Source organism: Siniperca chuatsi, linkage group LG15, assembly GCF_020085105.1.
Source record: "Siniperca chuatsi isolate FFG_IHB_CAS linkage group LG15, ASM2008510v1, whole genome shotgun sequence".
NCBI lineage: Eukaryota > Metazoa > Chordata > Actinopteri > Centrarchiformes > Sinipercidae > Siniperca > Siniperca chuatsi.
The window spans coordinates 4767365-4782298 of record NC_058056.1 but is presented as its reverse complement, the minus strand read 5'-3'; the positions used below and the strand labels follow the sequence as shown (position 1 = coordinate 4782298).

The 14934-nt window shown below is 38.1% G+C and overlaps 1 protein-coding gene across 6 annotated transcripts in view; it reads left to right on the top strand.

The window, feature by feature from the left end:
• The window catches only part of adck1 (aarF domain containing kinase 1), a 165019-nt gene that overhangs the window by 136256 nt on the left and 13829 nt on the right, over positions 1–14934 (top strand). For all 6 annotated transcript variants that reach the window (XM_044166396.1, XM_044166395.1, XM_044166397.1 and 3 more), the window contains one exon: positions 1–66. This exon is cut by the window's left edge and continues 128 nt beyond it. In XM_044166396.1, the coding sequence (XP_044022331.1) occupies positions 1–66 (66 nt within the window). The remainder of the gene's footprint in view (positions 67–14934) is intronic.

The following is a 14934-nucleotide window of genomic DNA, read 5'->3' as shown; positions in this document are numbered from 1 at the left end:
ACAGACCAGAGCCTCCTCCTCATCCTTCATCAACATGTCCCGCTGCTGCATACAAGCCATGGCCAGGTCAGAAAGATTTTACTCTTTTCCCTGTCATAGCAGTTTTTTGTTTATTTTTAACTTAATGAGGCATTTTGTTATTTTGTTTAAAGTCACAGTGAAAAGGCAGTGTGAGGAAAATACTACAGATGTTGTTATGCGTGACAACTATTTGACAAAGTACATAGTTCATTGGAAACTAGTTGACTCAAATATGGTGAACCTGTTATGCAAATGGAAGAGGTGTGGCTGGACTAAGAGTCTTGCTCTTAATGCACACCAGAAGTGACACTGACGCTCACGCTACGCAGTGAGCCATTCATTCAGTCTACATAGATTGTGACTTCAAGTACAAATCTAAATGCAGACTGGGTGCCAGCCGGCCTTTTTAGAAGTAAGCCTTCTAGATGAAAGATAGGTTAACTTTTCAGTAGCTACATGACTTTTTATTTAGATTTACACAAAAGCTACCTATCTGATCTACACAAAAGCTACGTATCTGATGTATACAAGAGGAAAATAGTGGTAAACAGACCATTTGTATTTGTATTTTTTTATTTCCCCCACCAAAGCCACTACAGAGTTGAAAGAGAAACTTGCAGGTTGAAAACCCCAGTTAATCAATGTGAAGGAAAATGATGTAGAAACTAATTTAAAAGAAAAAAAAATTGACATATATATATACACACTACCGCAATTGTATTCAATTACAAATTCAATTGGGCCAGATTTTAAAACCAGGAAATATAGATGGGCCAGACATTTTCAGCAGCCTATTTGAAATCTTTTTTTGTTTTGTTTTTGGTAATGTTTTTTTTTTTTTTTTTAATAAATGCAAAGGAATGTAATTAAAAAATAGGTGTTTGGAGATGGCGTTAAAACAAATACTTGCCAGTCCAGGCAGGGTTAAACTGACATTTTTCATTGTCAAATTTACGTTTCAGGGTTGACAGAGGCATATTTTCTGTAGAGCACTTCCCTACTTGTGACTGTCAATAGCCAGATGTTTTGAAAAGCTACTAAGCGCTGCGGAACTCACATGAGAAAACGTTGATTTGTGAAAGATATGATTGGTGGTGTCGTTACATCTGTAAACATCCTGTCCGATCAGTACTGCGCATGTGGAACTCTCAACAGAGATGAGGAGTGAGCGAGATGGCTCACTCGTTAGCTACTTCCATACACTATATATGTAGTTTACTTAATTTGTCATGTGTCAGATTTATGTATGCTGGTACACTCGGAGGTTGCTTCTGGGCCGGACGTGGCTTGCAGGCCACCAATGGAATAGGCCTGCACTACAGTAACTTCTGGCGTCGTTTTTGTGAGAAAGTTTTTCTTACGCATCAAAAAAGACGAATTGGACGTGACAGAACAAAATGGAGAGCAGCAAAGTTCGCGCCAGTTTATCATTAAGACGTTTGGATCCCAACGCTAGTTTTGACACTAAAGAGGTTGTAAATGTGTACGCATATGATGGACCTTAGCCTTATAATTATGAGCCTGTTAGGTGTCCAAGAGACCAGGAACAGACCAGGATTAGAAGAAATAATGGCCATAGGAGAGAAATTGTGTGGTGTGAGAACCAGTGGAGAACTGGATAGGTGTGTTGCTGAGTGACTAACAGTAGCTAGTGATAGCTAACGCTCTGTTCACATCACAATATTGTAAAGTTTGCTATCACATATCAGGTTATAACAAAACTAGTATTGGTTGTCTAATACTGTAAGGAGTATTGATTCTTAAACAAACTAATGCGCAAGTATCAGTTTTTATCACTCGTATCTGCCTTTGCCTAATATAATCCCACACCACGTTTTACGGTGCTGTACCTAACCCTAATGTGGAAGTTAGCAAACATTAAAAAAACAAGAATTACGGTGCATAGTCTCACTAAATTACAACCACTCAACCAGTGTTGAAATCAGAGGGGTTTTATTAGCCAACAACCCAGGAATCTAAATCACTGGTGAAAAGTGCTGAGAGAAAAGTATGACCTATTGTTTTTATTTCTATTGTTCCTCTTCATTCGATGTTTAGAATTGTAAAATATCTGACTTTGGCATCCCTGACACTGACAGACAGGAATGAAGTCAGTTGTTTTGCCTCAATATAGTCTTTTGACCATTGTTAGGTTATTATTCTGCTACAGTTATAGAGACATTCCATTATATTCCAGAATACAAAATTAAGAATTACTGTCTATAGTCGGTGTAGTCCCTCATTCATCCAGGAGTGTTCCATCGTAGAACAATAGGCCTGATTACTGGGCCATCATTGATTCTGAAAACAGTGTCCAGATGACTACGACTGAAACCTTTTCTACGATACTGTCTATAGTAAAACATACACTTGACTTCTCAAAGATCTGTGAATAATATCCTTCAGTTTCTGAGATGTATGCATACATAGTGGAATGGTGAGACAGGAAACTAAAGACAAACCAAGCTGACAAGCAAGTGGCTTTGGAAGAAAAAATTTAATTTGTCACTAGCTTGGGAGAGGAGAGATGTGGACTGTCACTTCAGTTCTCAGCTGATGGCTGAAGAACAGGGCTCTGGACATGCACACACACACAGAGAGCCCTCGCTTACCTGGTGCTGTACTGCTGACAGTGGTACAGCTTGTCTGAATAAGCACATCTTATAAAATATTAACCAACTGTAGTGCCATGGGTAGTAATGTAATACAGGCACCTACAGTCCCACCTCATTCCCACACCTCAACTCGAGCATTCTGTACTCACAGCTGCTCTGTTTCACTGTGTTCACATGTGTTCATGTGCTGTCAGCAGCTAAAACTACCCCTTCTCAGGTGTGTAGCACCTTTTTTCTTATGTTCCTGACAAGGGCGGATATTTCATGTCACTATCACTGGAAGAGTTGTTGAGTCGGTTCGCTAGTGGCGGGTGAATGAAACTATCTTCTCATCACTACAAAGTCTGCTGCAACTATGCCTATGTTCTCTACCATCCCACCTTGTTCTCCTTCTGTGTTATGTGCCTGTTCTCCTTCTGTGTTGTCATGAAGTTTCAGAGCGACGGAGACACTTTCCCCCTTATGCTCTGAATAATAATAATAATAATATGCTTTTGCGTCCAGCGACAAATCTAGTGAGTTTACCTGAGTTACATGTTGGTGCGCCCTGTTGGTGCCCCCGCCACAATTACTCTGTCATTCTGTGGTAAACACTGTTATTTGTTGTTGTTATTTGTTTTTTTGATCATGTTTTATGAGTTCTTTGCTTCCAATGTGAAGCACGTTGTAACTTTGTTTTGATAAGTGCTATATGAATAAAGATATTATTATTGTTACTATTATTATTGCTAGGGTCAATTCAGTAGTTGCTGGATATTGGTAGGGACCCGTCACTACCAAATTCTATGCCCTACGCGGTTCCTGATATTTCTAAATGCAAGATAAAGTAGTAAGTTTGCATGTTCTCCCTTTGTCCCCTGGGTTTCCTCTTGGAAAGAGAAATGAAAATGTAGGGTTTTACTTAAATTGTGATTATAAAGACAAGAACACTGAACCCACTTGAGTCCAACCCAAGATTTTATTGTCACAGCTGGGAAACAGTATGTAAAATACAGTCTCTTCGAATATTCTGAAGCTCACAATACACTTTTATACTGGTATCCCAGTCCACTTAAGACCTCCTCCTCCCATCCCTATTCAGGCATATTCTGTAGGTTTAAATATACCTCTTTTCTTATATCCTTTTTTTTTTATTAATTATTTTTTATTAGGAGTGCAAAAAATACAACATAGGGTGAACACAAAACAACAACAAAACACAAAAACAACAATAAAACAGCAATGATAGTAACAGCAATGAAAAAATAAGCAGGAATGACAAATGGGTAATAGTAGAAGTATTTAAATAGTAATAATAATAATGATAATATTTTGTGATGACAGCAACAGTAATATCAATAATAATAACAGTAATAATAATAACGATAGTAATACTAAAGATGGTGTTGATAATAAGTTGTGTTGACGGCAATAGTAATATCAATAATAATTAATAGGTAACATTGATAATAATAATAATAACAGTAGTGATACTAATACTAAAGATGGTGATAATATTTTGTGTTGACGCCAATAGTAATATCAATAATAATAATAATAACTATATTTATAATAATAGTAACAGTAATAACAGTAATAATAATAATAATAGGGGAGGCACAATGCAAAGACCATGTAGAATTAAAAAAATGTTTATATAGAATAGTAATTGTAGTGTTAATATTAATAAATTAGTAATAATAGGAATGACAGCTATAGGAAGAATAATGTCAGCATCAATAACAGAGCCAATAACAACAACTGTAGTAGCAGTTGTCGAGCAGGAACACGGGGACAGTGGGTGGCCCACAACCACAGATCCAGTCTCTGCAGCTCCAGAGGCAGAAATACCTGCAGAAAGCAACAGAAGGAGAGAGGAGAAAAATGAGAAAGCACAAAACTACGGGAGAGAGAAGATGTCGCGTTAGTAACATGCAGTAATGGGATAAAATGCATACAGATGGAGAGGGAGAGAAGGAGAGAGGAAAGAGGTGCATCATGTGAAGTCTCCCGGCAGTCTAGGCCTATAGCAGCATAACTAAGGCATGGGTCAGGACTCACCCAAGCCAGCCCTAATTATAAGCTTTATCAAAGAGGAAAGTCTTAGGCCTTCTCTTAAATGTGGAAATGGTGTCTGCCTCCCGAACCCAAACTGGTACCTGATTCCACAAGAGAGGAACTTGATAACTGAAGGCTCTGGCTCCCATTCTACTTTTGGAGACTCTAGGAACCACAAGTAACCCTGCATCCTGGGAGCGCAGTTTTCTAGTCGGATAATATGGTATTATGAGATCTTTAAGATACAATGGTGCCAGACCATTAAGAGCTTTGTAGGTGAGGAGAAGGATTTAAAATTCTATTCAAAATTTTACAGGGAGCCAGTGCAGAGAAGCTAATATTGGAGAAATATAACTAACTTAGTTGAATAAAAAAATACAATCTTGCTGGTACCTGACTTTTCCTAAAAGTGTTTGTATTTTTATTTCCAATAGGTTTTATATAAATTACACAAAAGGCAAAGAAAATATCATCATTTTTACCTATTTCGGCCATACGTGGTCATATTGACCGCAGTGAATTTCTCGCTATTCTATTGTTCTATTGTGCTGGCCCCACAGCACACATGAAGCTCAACATCGGAGATGCGCTCACGGCCTTCTTGTGTGTGTTTGACGATGGCATGCTGAAACACATCAGGGACTGCACTGTGGCTGTGGCACATCAGCACCGTGGTGACAGCTCATGACCTGATAGTTTTGGCTGGCTGCGGATGTCAATTCAAAATACATGCTGAACGGGGCTCCGTTTCTGGGAAAAGAGGAGACGCGGAGCAGAGGTCAGCTCATGGGAGAGAGTGTGGTGCTGAAACTGAGGGAGCCATTCCTGGGGAAGGAAAGAAATATTACCAGATAATTTCTAAACTTCTCTGAAACTGGCCACCACCTTAGAGGCCAAGAAGACCAGCCTGGTTGGCACCCTGGGGAAAACTAAGCGTGAGTCGCCCCCCTCTGCAAAAGAGCAAGCGGAGCTGTTCAGCACAAAAGGTGTTAAATGTGTAGATGCGACGCTCCCCATCTACCAGGGAAAACTGAGAATGAATGTGTGTATTCTGAGCTCCGTGCACTCAAGCGTGGGCTTCACCGATGGACTGAAGGCAAAGCAGGAGTCGGTGACACTGGTGTGAATATAGCGTATGCTATAATTACGGTTTACTGTATGCGATGATATGAATATTGATAAATGTATAATTAAACTTTTTTAAATGTATACTTTGGTGTTATTTGGTTTTTAAAAGATATCCTAACACAATAAATGCATTAATATCCCATTTGAGTAATTTATCATTAGAGATTATAGAGTTTGGAATCTAGCAGTCAAAATGACCGCTCACGGCAATTCTAGTAAGTTTGGAGTTCTGGCACTTCTAGTGTTATGGTACTTATTCGGGCAGCCGGATAATAAGGAATTGCAGTAGTCTAGCCTAGAAGTAACAAATGCATGGACTAATTTTTTGGCATCATTTTGAGACAGGATGTGTCTGATTTTTGCAATATTACTTAGGTGAAAAAAGGCAGTCCTTGAAGTTTGTTTCATGTGGGAGTTAAAGGACAAATCCTGATCAATAGATAACTCCGAAGTTCCTTACGGTGGTGCTGGAGGCCAGGGCAATGCCATCTAGAGGAACTATATCTTTAGATAATGTGTCTCGGAGGTGTTTGGGACCAAGTACAATAACTTCAGTTTTGTCACAGTTTAACATCAGAAAGTTGCAGGTCATGCCATGAAGTTTAGTTAACTGGTTAGTTTCATCTGGCTTGATCGATAGATATACTTCGGTATCATCCGCATAGCATTGAAGGTTTATGGAGTGCTTCCTAATAATACTGCCTAGAGGAAGCATATATACGGTGAATAGAATCAGTCCAAGCACAGAACCTTGTGGAACTCCGTGACTAACTTTGGCGTGAACGGAGTACTCATTGTTAACATGTACAAACTGAGATCGATCTGATAGATAGGATTTAAACCAGCTTAGTGCAGTTCCTTTAATGCCGATTACATGTTCCAGTCTCTGTAATAGGATGTGATGGTCATTGGTGTTGAACGCAGCACTAAGATCTAACAAGACAAGTACAGAGACAAGTCCATTGTCTGATGCAATTAAAAGGTCATTTGTAATTTTCACCAGTGCTATCTCTGTGCTATGATGCACTCTAAACCCTGACTGAAAATCCTCAAATAAACTATTATTTAGAAAGTCACACAACTGATTGGCGACTGCTTTCTCAAGGATCTTAGAAAGGAAGGGAAGGTTAGATATAGGTCTATAGTTGGATAAAACCCCTGGATCAAGAGTGGGCTTTTTAAGAAGCGGTTTAATTACAGCTACTTTAAAGGATTGTGGTACATAGCCTGTTAATAAAGACAGATTGATCATATCCTGTAAAGAAGTGCTAATTAAGGGTAAAACATCTTTAAGCAGCCTAGTTGGAATGGGGTCTAAGAGACAGGTTGATGGCTTAGATGAATTAATCATTGAAGTCAGCTGAAGACATGACCGAAGTTCTACAGGTCATGCAATAACAGCTAAACCAGCTCCATTAGCTGATAAGGACCGTGAGATGTGGTTGAAAGGTGGACCTTTTGAGTTTAGATTATTTTATTACATATACTCTTCTCAAAGGTTGAAAGTAAAGTATGAAATTATTAGATATATTATTATATAATTATTAAAAAATAATATACTTCACGTGAGGACACCCCCAACCTCTGAAGCAGGCAGGCAAGAATAAACCTGATAGGAAACTTAAGTCTGTAGCCTCATTAATGGCCCCTTCTGGCTGCAATGATCATTACACCTGTGTTGAACACAATTGTCAGGCTGGTAGCACAGGCGAATATCTCAAAACCTCGACATATAAAAGTGTAAAAAAGAAAAAAGAATTAAATGTTTTTTTTCTTTTTTATTGGGCCAAAAACGAAAACACTAAGTAGTGACTTTACATATACAACAATAATAAAAAGAGATAAAATACACAAGGATAGACAAAAGAAAACAGATTGACGTACACATAATATATACATATATATGTGTATATATATATAATATATACATAAAACACAAACGCGAATATCAAAAGTGGAAGTTTTCTACCTTGCATTGTAGCTGATTGCCCATATCTTTGTTTGGGGTGCCAGCAGGAGGTTCTTTCAACAATGTTAATGTTTGCTATTTTAAGGTCAATCCCCCCACAGGAATATATGAATCAGTGCAACATACACTCTGTCATGAACCCACTTCTCTTCAATCTGAACCACCAACAGAATACACACGAATAATCAAAGCAATAATCAGAGTGACATGGCTAACCCAGTGAAGTGCAATAGAAATTGTATTGATGTTACACATACATGTGCAACAATGCTACAATGCTGAATAATGTTAATTTATCAGTTACAACTGGCACTGTCCCAACTAGCTTTAAGACAGCTGTGGTTAAACCACTACTTGACACCACACCTTGATTCAGGTTCTCTCAATAACTATAGACCAGTCTCTAACCTTCCATTCTTTTCAAAAGTATTAGAGTATTTGAGTTGTTTCTCAGCAACTTTCAGCTCACATAAGTAACAGCAATCTTTTTGAACCTTTTCAATCTGCCTTTAGGATCATTCCACTGAAACTGCACTGACTAAAGTGGTAAATGACATTTTGCTTACCATTGATTCAAATTCCCTTTCGGTACTTCTCCTCCTTCTCCCATACTCTTAGATCGTCTCGAAAACTGCTTTGGTGTCTCTGGCCTGGTTCTCGCATGGTTAAAATCTTATCTTTCTGGAAGAACACAGTGTGTTTCTTATAATCATTATTTTCTGATGTGAAATATGGAGTACCTCAGGGCTCTGTTTATGGCCCTCTGGTTTTCTCTGGTTTCTTCTGGTTTATTACACCTCTTGGCCAAATGCAGTTTTGGAATTAATTTTCACTGCTACGCTGATGATACTCAGCTGTATGTATTTGATCAAGTAACAGTAATTCTCGACAACTGTGTGATCTCTCAAACTTGGATAGCCAAGACTCTTGGTGTTACAGCCAAAATACATGGGGCACGGACGCATCCATTAAGACCATCCATGATCCCGTAGTTAAAACGATCCAGTTAATTAATTCAGTACCAGTTAATATAGCCTACACTTCCAAACCCTGCATAACCAACTGCATTGTCCAGTCCCTCCAGGATTTCACATGCTTTTTTTGGGATTGTTGCAGCCCTGATTTCATGGCAGCATGTTTTAAGGCTTTTTTTATGAAATTGCAGGAGCAAGTGAAAATTGCAAAAATAGTTGTCATTTTTTTGTTTTTGTATAAAACAGGCAACTTGTTCCAGTGAGAATAAAACAGCACTGTTCTGAGTGTTCTAAGTAACCTTAACAAAAAGGCTCAGGATTACAAAAATGCTAATAAAATATGCTTTATTTGTAAATGAAGAAGTGCACCTCGGGGGTATTCCAGAAAGCAGCAAAATCTTTTTGGAGCTCAAACTCAGTCAAAACAGCAAGCAAAAAATTACAAAATATTAAAGTGCACAGAACATTGATACATGTCAATAACAATGACAAACCTTGTGTTCTTTTCAGTATCTGTGACAAAATAAAAACATTTAAATACAAAAAAAAAGAATAATAAAACACTGAGCCGGTTCAAGCAAAAGTGCATAGAACCTCACAGTATAAAATAAATGATCTCAGCACCTTCATCTAAATATACTCATAAAACTGAATAGCTTAATATAGTTCATGTTGATAGAACAGATAAAAGTTAAAGTGCACAGAACCTTGTTGTTTGTAATTGATCTCCTTCAGCTGGACAACACCAGCTTGTAGATGCTGTTGCTTCGTTCAGCATCTGCTGAGTTTATGATGACGTCTTTGTATCATTTGGCCAAGACAGTCAGCACAGGAAGTCTCTCCTGCAGCCCATCCCAGAACACATCCAAATCCACCACTGAACATGCTGAAGCTCTGAAGGATGCTGGACCCAGGCAGATGAAGTAGGCTTCCAATTCATCTCTAGGAACAGCACTAAAGCATGGGATGTATTTGTAGCTGGACACAGTTATTCATAATTGCAGTGTGATGAGGATCAAACACCCTGACCTCTTGAAAGAAATTAATGGCAGGTTGTCCATCTGACATGCTGAATTTCTCCTCTGCATTGTTGTATGCCTGTTCCAATGTGTTGAGGATGTGTGTCTTGATGGCAAAAGATAGGTCAAGCCCCTCAAAGTACCGGACACATGTTTCATACTGTTGCTCTTTATTTGCAGCAAAGTTCATCTGCAGATCTTCCAGGTAGTCAAAAATCTTTGTCGTCATAGGGCGTTTTTTGAAGGTCTGAAGGTATCTTCATTTGCGGAAGCCAGCTTGGTAGAGCATCTGTGAGAAACTCAGCATGAATGCATTCAGCTGATCAAAAGGTCTGCAGAAGGCACCGCCAATGAGGTTCATTATATGTGCCATGCATGTTATATGTAGTGAGTTGGGGAATAAAGACTGCAACACAGTTTTATATGTTTTCTTCATGTATGCTGCATTGTCTGTGTCAAACATAAAGACAAACATTACAATAACAACATCAGGACAAAAAAAGGAAAAGAATATCAGAATCAGAAATACTTTATTGATCCCCGAGGGGAAACTCTTTCGTTACAGCTGCTCACTATCACGTCAATGCACACAGGAATAGAAGTACTAAGCAAATCAAAATATAATACACTATAATACAGGTAAGATAAATTAAGTACAAGTGGATATAAAGTATAACACAAAAGTTTACTCAAGTTTGAAGAAAAAGGAAAGCTAAAAGTTAAAAAGAAAAAGTAAGATGACGAGACGGAGCAACGGCAACAGGCAGCATGCACGTTGGCGCATGCGCACATCCTTGTATCAAGATGACATGCAATCACAATTGGTGAAAAAAATCCCCCACTCCACACTACACCTACCCTTTACAAAATATTGTTTGAGCTTATTTGCATTTAACTATTTTCTCTCTCTCCTCTACCTCACCCAGTGATACACACACACACAGTTTGTCATGCCAACAGGGAAGCATACCCCTATCACTTTGTGATTTATACATTACACTAAAGTTACCACCAACCAATCATATTTAATCTATCTCACCTTTATTCTTTCAGCACTTGCAATAGATCTGGATACAACAGCCCCTGTCATGGTGATTTGCCTTGTCTGTTGTAAGCGCATTTCAGCCATTCTCTGGGTGTGTTTTGCAGTAGAAAAGTGTTTGTCAATCGATGACTTTTGTTTGTATTCCACTACAACTTTGCATGTGGTGCAAAACAGTTTACCCCCGCTTTCATGCAGAACATCAAGGAATTGCCTTGCACGGTCTTTAGCAGTAATTTTTATTGGTGAATGCGAGACGTTTGTGTCACACAAGGAAGTGAATTTGGAGACGTATTGCGGGAAACTACAATGATTGGTCAAATTTGCGGAAAAGTTGCAGTGATTGGGCAAAATTGCAAGGTCGCGCAGAATTCACAGGGGTTGGTTGAATTTACGTTAATTCCGTTTCGTACATGCCTCATGTATTTCGGCCGTTACGCTTGATCTTACCCTCTCCTTTGATCAGCACATTAAAGAAATCACCAAGATTGCCTTTTTCTACTTACACAACATAGCTAAAATTAGGTCTCTTCTGTCCTTGGCTTATGCAGAGATCCTAATTCATGCCTTTGTTTCATCTAGATTGGATTGGACTATAACTTTTTGTTGTCTGGCATACTACTACTCTAAAGTCAAATGGTTCAGAATGCTGCAGCTAGGATCTTAACTAAAACCAGAAAATTTGGCCATATTTCACCAATTTTAGCTTCACTTCATTGACTTCCGATCCATGTCAGATCGGACTTTAAGGTGCTTCTGATGACTTATAAAATTGTAAATTGGCTCGTCCCTTCTTATCTCTCTGATCTCATTAAACCTAATGTCTCATCCCGTGCTCTCAGAATACTGGGCTCCTATGTGTTCCCAGAGTTAAAAATAAGTCACCTGGCTGCAGGGCCTTTTCCTATTGTGCCCCTTTTCTCTGGAATAATCTTTCAGCTGACATCAGACAGTCTGACTCTGTTGAGGCCTTTAAATATATCTAAGCTGAAAACTCATCTTTTTGCTTTAAAGGTACTGTATGCTACATTCACATTCACATTCACATTATACTAGAGCACTAGCATTATAACATTATGGCCCACAAGACTCCATTGATAAGAACCTTGATTTAACCTTGCAGTTCGTCGTAAAACACACTTCATTCAAACTGGACAGAAACTAAATAAAACTCACCAAAACCATCTTTTGTAGACCTTTTTGTTAAACAGTTAATTTAGTTTGTTTAACCAAAAACAGCTATTATATCACATCATTTGAAAGAAACAAAATAAAACTCACCAAAACTGTCTCTGTTACTTGTACTTATAGTCCATATTTATCCTGCCGACGAGAATTCAACTAACAGACTGCAAACTTTTTTGTTTTTATTTCTGTGCCCTAAAAGACACCCCCCTGGTGGTTTTTACTATCTTTTCTCTTGCTTTTTCAATACTTATTCTTATTCACATATTTGTTTGTTGAACTGGATCCCCACAGTTCCTCAGGAGGGAGCCTGCCCCGTGGGAATGGGCAGGTACTATAAATTCAAATGCTGTTTTAATAAGTGGCCCAGTCCTCTGTCCTCTAGTCCAGACTTCCCCAGCCATCCGGCAGCTGCCTCAAAAGCCTATTCTGCATCCACTGATGCAATTATGGTGTTGAGGTGGCTTTTCTTTTCTTTGGGATAAACTTAACGCCTTTTTGTTCGGGGTGGATTGATGTAGATATGACTGATTCTGGCTAGTGCTTTACTAATTATTTTAAGGTCACAATTAATCAGCCTTATAGGTGTGTGTAGCTGGAGATGATGGTTGGGTTTTTATCAGGTCTGAGCAAAACCGAAATAAGAGCTTTATTCATGTGTGTAAGTATGGTTCCCAATGATTTGATTTCATTGACCTGTTAAACAGAGGAGATGTGAGTTGCCAAAAGTGCCCAAGCCATTGGAACCAGGTGATTTATTGTTGGGCATGGAGAAGAGGGCTTTCCTGAATTCTGTTAAGGTTATGGGTTGGTCTAATATGTTTGCCTGTTCTTTGGATTATTTTGGAAGTTCAGTGCTATCAAGGAATAAATGGATATTGACAATACTTGACGTATTATCTGAACAATAAAGTGATACTAAGCACAAAAAATTGTGTTTATGTAAATTTCCCTGTGTCCTGGATTGCTGTAATGAATGATTTTTATTTATTTCTTTTCAGCTGATGAGAAAGAAATTTAAAAGTTTTTTCATTGCGTTCAAAATAATTCAGTCTCATTCTTTGCATGAGGAATTGGGTCAGTTGATGTATGATATTTTCGAGCAGAGTCTTCTGTGTCTTATTTCGGGTTTGCTCATTGGGGGAGTGATAATGTTGGGAGTTGAGATATTTCAGTTTATGTTCAAGTGTAGAATATGAAATAATATGTTCCCTAAGAACTACTTTTGGTGTTTCCCAAAGTACTTATGATGATAGTCATTTAATTCAACGAAGGATGTCTACTTTCTAGAAAGGAAATTGATGAAATCTTTGATTTGAAAATATGATTTGGGTGAAGTGATGCTTTAAAGAAAATATGAACTGAAGGAATAAAGGAATTGTGTTCTGAATACAGGTATCTTGTAAATGAGTTGGCTGTAGGTGTAAATTTGGCACAAAATGTGTAACAATCAAACTGGTATTGTCAAGGTTTTGTGCAGTGGTTCTCCATGTATCTTCAAGTCCTGTGCTTTTTTATTCTAACCAAACACTACAGCAGCCTGTGTCACTGATTAGCACACCTATAGTCTCAGAAGAGGAACTAATCAGTGGTGTTCAAATGTAAATTTAAACTGTAATGAAAACCTACTGTAAGAACCCAGTGGTTCATGATCACTCATGGAAAAATTGCTGTTTTAGTTTAAGATATTTAAAGGTACACCTTGTGTTGCTTTTCAGCTTTTCACATTGGCTCAAGTGGCTACAGAACTAAATTTTTACATAAAAATCTTGACAAGCCCATCTTCAGAGGTGCTTGCATTCAGTGCTGCCTCCATTGTCCACAGCATACATGCTGTAGCAGCTTTTCTACCTCTGATGAATACAGCCACAGAGACATTAGAAAAAAACAGATGCAGCTCACAGGATTCATGCAGGGATGTTTGCCACTATTGTCTCAGTTGATGTTTTGCAGTTTGCCATCCCACTTTGATTAGTGAGCATTTTTGTTACCATCTTAACCACAGCAGATAATACATCAAGTTAATTTACTTAGTTTTAGAATATACTTAAATGGACAGTTCACTCCAGAATCAAAAATACATATTTTTCCTCTTACCTGTAGTGCTATTTATCCATCTAGATAGTTTTGGTGTGAGTTGCATAGTTTTGGAAATATCGGCTGTAGATATGTAGGAACTAGAAGAATATGTATTCTTGATTTCGAGGTGAACTGTCTCGTTAAAGCTAGAGTAGGTAACGTTGGAGAAACTAGCAAGAGACAGCTAGATTTTGACAGTATCCAACTGAAAAAATCCAACCCCCTCCAAAGCCACTCCCCAAAACACATTTTCATGTGCAATGAGTGCACGGGTAGAGTGCACGCAAGTAGGTAGGTAGGTAGGTAGGTAGAGAGGCAGGTATGGATGGGCCTATTACAGGCCCACGACAGCCACAGATACCGGATAAAAAAAAATTAAAATATCTGAGCATTTGATTTATTGATTGCTGTCAGGATGTAAAGAGAATTTCAACAAATATAACAAAAAATGCTACTGAAATACATTACCTACCCTAGCTTTAAGTAAATGGCACTTCCACACCCAAGTACAAGGATTTCAATGAATCAAAAAGTATGCATTTTTGGGAATTGTTTGTTATAGATCAAGTCTTATAATCAAGTCTTAATCTATATTTTCAATGGTAAGATGTATTTTCTGTAACATCTTAAGCTGGTTTAATGCATATGTAGGATGCAATGTGAAACCAAGCCTATTTCAAGCCTCATTCATTATATTTTATACTACAAAAGTCTAATCCAAGTCTTTTCAGATTTTCCAGAATTGTGAAAATTTTGTTATTTGTTCAAACTGATGAGCATAAATCAATGTCATAATGTAGCTGTGTGTTTTGATGTGGATCATTAGCAAAAAACTCAAGAGCATTTGTAAGAAGTCTTGATGATT